Source organism: Diadema setosum, chromosome 5, assembly GCF_964275005.1.
Source record: "Diadema setosum chromosome 5, eeDiaSeto1, whole genome shotgun sequence".
Classification (NCBI taxonomy): Eukaryota; Metazoa; Echinodermata; class Echinoidea; order Diadematoida; family Diadematidae; genus Diadema; species Diadema setosum.
This window is the reverse complement of record NC_092689.1, coordinates 4,312,864-4,322,206: the sequence shown is the minus strand read 5'-3', so window position 1 is coordinate 4,322,206 and position 9,343 is coordinate 4,312,864. Positions and strand designations below refer to the sequence as shown.

The 9,343-nt window shown below is 38.7% G+C and overlaps 1 protein-coding gene across 1 annotated transcript; it reads left to right on the top strand.

Moving 5' to 3' along the window:
* On the top strand, positions 1-5,663 carry LOC140228439 (serine/arginine-rich splicing factor 3-like). The gene is made up of 4 exons (XM_072308657.1): positions 1-143; positions 3,489-3,569; positions 4,238-4,348; positions 5,471-5,663. Exons 1-4 carry the CDS (start codon positions 1-3, stop codon positions 5,661-5,663), a joined length of 528 nt encoding a protein of 175 aa, XP_072164758.1.
* The last annotated feature ends 3,680 nt before the right edge of the window (positions 5,664-9,343 follow it).

Below are 9,343 nucleotides of genomic sequence, written 5' to 3'. Positions count from 1 at the left end.
ATGGCTTCTTCGCCTTTGTACGACAAAGCCTTCGGAGGCTATCGCATATTCGTCGGAGGTCTTGGAAATGGCAGAACGGACAAACATGTTCTTCATACAGAATTCAGTCGTTTTGGTGATCTCATAAACGTTTGGGTCTCAAGGTTAGTTTCATACACGGTTATCTTTCTTACTAGACCTCTAGGTTACTTTCATACATGTCAAATCAGTTCGGCAGAACGTTGTGTATCCAGTGTCATTCGGTGCAGCTACAGTTGAGTGGTGGTCACCGTGTACATCACAAGGAGCGCCCCGGGCCGGGGCCGGGGTTACCGGGCCGGGTTTGTGCGAATAGTCTAAGTGGTCACTCAGACTAACATCATCATCATCATGATAAACTAACAAAGTTGTGTTGAGACCGGAATACGGCATACAGGACCAGTCCTCTACTTCCATATCAGATGTGATGTGATGTGATGATGTGATGACTGATCTGATGACGATGTGATGACGCCTGGACAGTGATGTGGTGTGATGTGAGTGACTGATGACATGTGATGTGATGAGTGATGTGATGTGATTCCGTGGGCAGATTGGTGGGGTGTTTCACGAAGAATTTAAGTCGAACTTAAGATTTAAGATTGACTGAGAATTATGGTATGCTGTGGTGTCTTCAATGTTGCTTTACTTTCGACTAAAATGGTGATTTTGGAGACTTTTTTTCATGTATTACTACAATGTAAGCTGCCCATAATTTGACCATACGCAATCCAAAATTTGACCATCCAAAATAGATCGACATATAAAATCTATGTATGGTCGAATTTTGGCATGGGAGGTCAAACTTTGCCTCTGCACAATTTGCTTTACAAGATAAAACAAGTAATACTAGAATTATTCTGTAATGTTTAACATTGATTAGACCGATGATAATTTGAATTGGATGGTGGCTAGGCTAATGAAAGTGAACAGGGAAACCAGTGTAGTGGCATACCATATATGTGTAGAAAACTATGCTTTTGGTTGGTCAAATTGTGTTATGGGTGGCAATTTCTGTGGTCAGACATTGGTGCAAGAATTTTACGTCTAGCCCCCTCACTGTATTCTAACTGGCGTCTTGCAGTATTTATTTGCGAGTACCTTAGCCCCGGAGAACCGCCGCCTGCGGCGGGGTCCTGGCGGCTACCCCGCAGTTTCGTTCAAGTGAGAATCACGAACAACTCCCTATTGCCACATATACGGCAACTTCACAAATAAACCATGCCTAAATGTCCATCATAAACACAGTGACAATATAAAATGAAATATACACTACCCCATTGCCTTGGTCCTTCTCACCAATTTATCTGGAAACTGCATAATTTTCCACATTTTTTAGGAGTAGGCGGTCTGCCCTAGTGGAGAGCTTTGCTGCTATTTTGAACGTGTATATCCATCAGTACGCATCTACGCATGCGTAAATAATGACGTCAACGTTACGGACGCAAAAGGATATGAATAATGCATCATCGCACGGTGAATATGCATCATGTAGCGAGTACTACAGCTGTCAATGCACTGCACTGAATGCATTGTGTGCGCATGTGCAAGTGATTGTGAGTTTTAGTGAGCATCGGTGAGCTGAAGATATTTGCCTTATAAGACAGCATTTTCTGCATCATAAGCAATGAAATGCATCAAACAGTCGCCGATGTGAATCATTTAGGTTTAGTCCACCCATGTAAGTATTCCCAGTAGTTTTTGTTGAAAAATTAAGGAAATACAGCGCCGGAACGGCACCCGTTTGGTACAACATTAAGATATCGAGGCCAAAACGGCGCAGCCCCAACACTGTACGTTGTACGTTGGGGCTGCTGGTCGCAGTTACGAGTACCTGTACAGTGGTACAGTGGTAGACAAGTACTGCTATTGATAATCATACTAATGATGGAGCAAGAAGAAATGTCCACAATCTGCATTACTAAAACTTGTGGAGTGGTGAGGATCTGCTCTTACGCTATGAGAGAATGACAAGCAAGCAGTAGCTAAAGCTAGGGGCTGGCACCTATTCTATTTGAACACTTATTACCTAGGCCTACTCAAATGCAGTCTGTGTATTTTTTATTCTACATGAAGAGAGAGAGAGAGAACAAAATTGTAGTCTACATCTTTCTCCTGATAGCATTTAGGCATCATCAAGTAATGCCTTCAAATCTTAACTCAGAGAGTCAGTGACCACTTGAAACAGAAGTATAGAGTCTAAACTATAATAATTTGAATTTAATCCAGAATAGCATCAAGAACACTCAAGCACCCTGTCAATACATCATATTGAACTGTTAAGGTTCAGGATTTTGCAAGTTCAGTGGCCATCTTCAAGACTTTGACTTTTATACTGGGTATCATGATAGGTAATTGAGGTAATTCAACTGACTCAAATTAACTTTTTTTATGCCTCCGCCAACGAAGTGGCCAGAGGCATTATGTTTTCGGGTCGTCCGTCCGTCCGTACGTCCGTCCGTCCCGTTTTGTTTTTGTCGATATCTCAAGAACCGTGTGGTGGTTTTGCATCAAACTTGGTATGAGGGTATATCCTTGGGGGATGATACTTTGTGTGGATTTTAGGGTCACAGGGTCAAAGGTCAAAGGTCACAGGGTATTTTGTGAAAAAAAAATTGAAATTTCATGTTTTTCTCCATATCTTGCAAATGGTTCAAGGTATCTTCATGGAACTTAGTATATATGCTTGTACCGATGGGCAGTGATTATCTACGGAAGTTTGGGGTCATGGGTCAAAGGTCAGGGGTCAAAGGTCAAGGTCAACTCCTCAAAATATAACTACTTTCCTTATATTTATGCAATGCCTGAAGGATTTTTTTAAAACTTGATGTATGCATGTATAACCCAATATATATTCTGTGGGAAGTTTCTTGCCAAAAGGTCAAAGGTCAAAAGGTCAAAGGTCAAGTGAAAGTGCTAAATTGCACTTTTTCCTCCATATCTCAAAAATAACTCACTTAGAGGTATTGTCATGAAACTTACATATTTATGCATGTTCTACCTAACAGTGATTCTCTTTGGAACTGTGGGGTCAAAGGTCAAAGGCCAGGTTTCGATAATACTATTTTACCATTTCATACTGAAATTATACTTTTTCTCAATACCTTGAAAATTACTCAATGCATAAACTTGTAAAAGGGTCAAAAGTCAAGTGAAAATCATCAGTTCCCCCAAATACCTGCACTCTGACGTTTTAATCATTCATCCAATTGAACCTAGTTCAAGGAAAGTGAACATTCAGCACATTTGTGGCAAACCTGTCATTTTGATATTTTGCCAATTGTGTGAAACTGTCGTCACACATTGTCAAGACATTGTACTATAGACCTATTAGGAGAACCATGTATTATGGCGGAGGCATACACCAGTCGCCGTAGCGACATTTCTAGTTTTCTTTTTAAACAGTAGAACCAGCTTGTCTTCACACTCATTTATCCCCATCCCATATTGACTTCCCTGTATTTGTGCAGAGGTCCACGTGCAGGGTTTGCCTTTGTGGTCTTCATGAATGGAGAAGATGCAGACGTAGCTGTAAAATCAATGGACGGAAGGTACGTAAGATGAATAAAAAATACTTCCATGGCTTTACCAAACAATTAATGTTGCTCTTGTCAAAATTGAGTGAATGCACCCATATATTGTAGAACATGTCACTGAGAGTTTAAGGAATATTGGACAATCCATTTAAAACTTATGAAGTTTTATAGTTTTGGTTCAGCCACTGCTGGTTGAGAAGACTAACAACTATAATTTCTGATGTTAATGTGGTTGAAAAGAAATATATAAAGTAAATATTTCCCAGAATTGTTACTGAGATATGTTAGGATTATTGTTCCCCCTGCTCTCTGAAAAGGGTAAGTTAGTGACCTTTTGTTATCCTATACTAGATAGGTGAATTTATTATGTGTTTTTTTTTAATTTTAGCTTAATTGTACATGTATGACAATGCCAAAATTTGTGATAGCAGTTTGACATCTGCAATTGCATCTTAATGTTGATATCTTATAAGGGTTGACTATCTTGGAACTGGGAGGACAGGCAGGGAGTACAAAAAACAAAACAAAAACAAAAACAAAACAAAACAGGAGGTTTCCCCTTTTAACATGCTATAGGCCTGTACATGTACTGCGTCACATAATTTTCTAGCACCCTCTTTACATTTCATGTTATCATACTCTTTGTTCGTTTGTGTATTGTTTGTGTGTGTGTATTTATGTAGATTGATGTGTGGTCAGAAATTGCGTGTTGAACACGCCCGTCTCTACGAGGGTCCACCACCTCGGAGGAAGTCCGAGTCTCTAAATGGGGGTACTGTCAGAAGGAGAAGCAGGTAATCTGACTCTATGAATATTTCTTTAGAATGTGTATTTATGACCTTTTATCATTTTTTATTATCATGTCATTTGTTGGTTGTTTATTTATTTGTTTGTTTGTTTGTTTGTTTGTTGTTGTTGTTTTTTTTTTGGGGGGGGGGGTATGGATGTAAGGGGGTATATAAAGAGTAGGATTTGGATGGATCATATATTGAGTTCCCTCAATATGAAGGTAGGGGTGTCTTGACGTAACTGCTTTTGGTAGTTCCTTTTAATGACTTTTCATTAATCTATATGCAGATGAGAATCATAGGAGTTAAATGAGGACGTGGGGGGGGGGCAGAAAATAAAAATTGATATTTTTAAAAGGATAAAATTGTGAGTTTTGAAGCTTTTGTGTGCAGATAATGGTGCCTTTCTTGTGTTTTGTGTGTGTTTGATGTTGTTGGGGTTTTTTGGGAGGAGGGGAATTTTTTCAAAACAATTTGATAAGGGAAAAAAGATCATGTCCCTCATTTCAAAACAGTTTTACATATTCAATGTGATAGCCTTAAAGTACATTTAAAGTAATTGATAAATATGGCTGTAGTTAAATTTGTCATGGATATTTTATGGTCAATATCATTCATTGTCAATATAGCCATTCACCCAATTAAACCTAGTTCAAGGAAAGTGAACATTCAATATATTTATGACAAACCTGTCATTTTAGTATTTTGCCAGTTATGTGAAACTGTCATCACACATTGTCAAGACATTGTAATATTGACATATTAGGAGAACCATGCATTATGGCGGAGGCACACCAGTCGCCATAGTGACATTTCTAGCTTATTTTTATATCTGAAGAGAATCTTTTCTTTTCCTCTTGTCATTGAATTTGTGATGTAAGAAGAGAAGTTCTACTTGTTGGTGACTGTTTACTATATGTTGTAGACAATCTTTAGTTTTGGGCATTGTCGTAGAACTCTTGGTGGATACTAACACCATTGGATTTCTCTTAAACCAGGCCAGATGGCAAGTTTCAGCAGAAGAGGAGATGGAAAAAAATGAGGAGCAGGATTTAGACTTGCTTTTGTTGGCTATTTGAGATTTATTTTTAATCCCTATTTGAATGTTTGCTGCATTATTCAACCTAGGTCAAGGGACAGGAGGTCAAGGTCGAGGTCCCCTCATCACCGACGAGTGCATTCCAGATCCCGATCTCGATCCCACTCTCACTCGCGACAGCACAAATCTCTATCTGGCACTCCTACAAGATCAAAGTCACCTGCGCAGTCCAGGCCAAGATCCAGATCAAACTCTTCCGCACCTAATGATACTTCAAAGTGAGATTCATGACAACTGCGAAATGCGAATCAAACAAACAGAAAAATATTAAACAAATGCTATTGAAATGGATTAAGCATTGAAAAGCATAGGGGGATGTAACAACAGTACCTTAGTTTCCACTTTTCTTCTTTTTTTAATTTTTTTTTTTTTTTAAGATCAACTCATGATTTGATAGAATGCCTCACATCAGGCTGCTCATTATTTTTGAATTGTGTCAATATGACACCTTGTTAGGTGATACGCTATCAGCGTATCACCTATTGTGATTGTCAAAATCTCTCTTTATTTTTTTTTATTCTTCTTTCTTTCTGGACAATTTTGTGTCGTCAATATCTCAACAATGACATTACGGAATGACATGAAATTTTCAGTCAACATGTCTCATAACAATATCTAGCCACAATAAGGTTTTCATGACAGTAACATATCTATGACGTCATTTAGGCGCCATTTTGTGATTTTCGGACCTTGTCACATGATCGATCATAACTTCATAACTAGATGTAATTTCTGCGTCATTTTCGGTGGACATAAAGTTCAGGTCACGCTCTATCTTACTTTTTAACGCTAGTTACCCAGGTCTTCATTACGCGCGCGTAAGAGCGCGTCAAAATTTTAAAAGGCTCAAAACGACTTCCCAATGGGAAATCTCGAAGTTTCAGACAATTTTAAGCGTTTCAAACATTTTCTCGCGTGCGCGTCCGTCCGCGCAATTTCGCGCGCAGAGGGCGTAACCAACATGAAAATGCAATTTTTTTGACTGATTTGGATTCCTGATACTTTGAGTAACAATATCCACTGATTTCCGATCGATGTTGACCTATAACAAAGGAATGCGCTGGCGTCAAAGTTGAAATTTCGTGTGCGCGTCTATGTGGAAATATAGCGAAAAACATGTCTTTGTTTATTTCGCAATAGCTCTTTAAAAAGTCCGTTGACCCTATGTTTTTATTGCATATTACAAAAGCATATGAATTGGAAATAACGTTTCAAGTATCAATATTTCCCGAAATACATTATGACGTCATCATATCATCATCTGAAATCAAAAAAGTGGAATTAATTTTTTTGAGGTACTGTTTCTAACATTCATTTGCTCGTATCTCTGTTGTTTAAGCTCAATATTATCCCAAATTCACATATGTTGTACTTTTAACATTTGCCTTTCAAGTCCATGTCATGGTTTTGAAATTTGATGACGTTATCATACTTTAAATTGTGATTAAAAGTAAAGATGTAAAATCGGACAAGTTTACGTGTTATGTCTATGGGAAGTGATTTTTTTTTAAACCATCCATTGACTTGACAACGTTTAAGCAACTTTATCTCAGCTGATTTTGCTTCATTTCCTCTGAAATTTAAGTATGTTGTAGCTGAGACAATAAGCTGCAGTTATCATGCATTTTGTTCTTTGAAATCTTCTCATGAGGTTGACAATTTTGCAGTTTAAAACTGAAAATGAGAATGGAATGTGGACGAATCGATTCCTGATTCATCTTTCACATACATAAGTTTACGTTCCTCATATTTTCTCGTCGAGACGTATGGCCGAGTGGTTAAAGGCGCCGTCTCAGAGACGTGAGGTTGCACTCGTGCAGGTTCGAACCCCACAAGATCACGAAACAAAATACCTAGCTATTTTACTTTTTTTTTCTTCAATGGTGTATTACACATTCGTCCATGTAGAAATTACGTTCGTATATAAACGCACCTATACACACACACACACACACACACACACACACAATATCCCTCTGTTTTGTGTTGGAGACCACATTGCTTCGACTGCTGCAGAATGTTGCATCCTGACTCTGTCAAATAGTATGTAATGACGACAACGGAGGTGTTGTACTTTGAGCAATTGTCTTTCAAGTCCATGTCATTGTTTTGTACTTTGATGACGTCATCACACTGAAAATTGTGATTAAAGGCAAGGTATCAAAATCAGCCGATTATAGGTTTTATGTCTGCGGGACGTATTTTTCCGAAATTGCCAGAAATGGCACAGCGACCTCAGTCGTTACAAGGCCGCATTTCCTTCTAGCAATGCAATACATGTTCACGCGGCCACAATTGTTGAGTGGGCATTGACTTTTTCCCCCTGTAATATCTATACATTTTTTTTCGGCCTTACCGTTTCCGTGGATGTCCCGTGGCCGAGTGGTTAGAGAAACCGTTTTGCATGCACGCTCAATATAACTTCAAGGTGCCTATATCACATTCTTTTCTTTGTCGATCACAGATGACCGACATCTGATGACCCCAGGCGTATCACCTAACTCGTCAGTGTGACGAGTTTCATGTCTCGTTTGCTTTTAGCTCTCCTATGTCAACCATTGATGCCTTAACCCTAAAAAGACTGGGGGGGGTCAGGGAAGGGGGCTTTTTGGCCCCCCCCCCCAACAGTTTTCACGATAAATCTGGAACGTACAAATCTCGCGCCGCGACATTTTATGACTTTTTTTTTAAAGTCTTGCACAACTTTTGAGACCAAATTCGCAGTGCCCGGGTACGCGGTTCTGAAGTTACGCAATATTTTGTAAGTGCATGTCAGACCCGAAATTGCTCAAAAACGTGATTTCATGTACAAATCCAATGCAAATTCTGTTTCTACCAAAATTTACCAAAATTCATAAATGTATCATTATTTTTACTTTTACTGATCAAAATCAATTAATTTTATGTTCTTTATGATCGATATAGTGTCGCCGATGATTTCCATTAAAAAAAAAACAGTAAAAAGCAAAAAGTCAAAAAGAATGAAATACATAAGAAATTTTAAAAACAATAAAATACATAAGAAAAACATTTTGATACCGCCGTTTTTTTATGTACATTCAATGAGAATCCTACACAGAGTTCCTAAACCAAAAATTAGCAGTTTTGGACCTTTAATTACAGATTTACAGCCATAAGATTCATGCATAAATTAGCATAATTAATTGATTAAAAATAAATTTGAATATTTGTGAATAAATACCTATTCAGTTTTGCAGATTACCTTGTGGGTGACGCGCGTGCCAATTTTCCTTGCGATCACGCGGTCAACGGCCAAGATCTTAGGGGGGCCCAATGAGCCCCCCCCCCCCCCCCCCAGTCCTACGAGGCGTTAAAATAGCCCAGTCTTTTTAGGGTTAAATATCAGTAGATTCTTTTGTTATGCAGTTGTAATGCAGTTATACAAGATGAAAAGACAGTTTGTGGACTTTGTCACCAAAATTTGTTCAAGGGTGAGACATGTTATTGACATGTCAATCAAAGAGTTCTCATTGTAGACCATGTTACCCAATTATGTGTATATCTCATTGTACATTTCTCTACGATTTTCGTCGGGGTCTAGGAGCCGTCGAGGCAGTGAGAGGAGTGCAGGAAGCCACAGGAGTGCAAAAAGGGATGGAGACGATGACCATGGCAACGGCCATTGGGATATAAGCGAGGAAGCATTTGTCGTGCCCAATGTTGAAGATCTTATTGATTGGTGAGTGTTGTGTTTTTTAGGCAGTTATATCAAAGGAATGCCATATCATTTATTTACTGTTTTGCTCTCAATTCCCTTAGGCTGTAATTTTGTCATGTTTCCATACTGCCACACATTCATCATTATTCAGTTTGAGCATCTAAATTGGTCTATAATTATACCACAACAAACACGCATAACAGGGGGTATCATACTTCGGAAT

What these genes read in the sequence shown, in the direction of transcription:
- LOC140228439 (XM_072308657.1), top strand. Translation starts at nt 1, where the DNA reads ATGGCTTCTTCGCCTTTGTACGACAAAGCCTTCGGAGGCTATCGCATA. An exon ending in ATAAACGTTTGGGTCTCAAG is followed by an intron (nt 144 to 3,488) that starts GTTAGTTTCATA and finishes GTATTTGTGCAG; the next exon opens with AGGTCCACGTGCAGGGTTTG. An exon ending in ACTGTCAGAAGGAGAAGCAG is followed by an intron (nt 4,349 to 5,470) that starts GTAATCTGACTC and finishes TATTCAACCTAG; the next exon opens with GTCAAGGGACAGGAGGTCAA.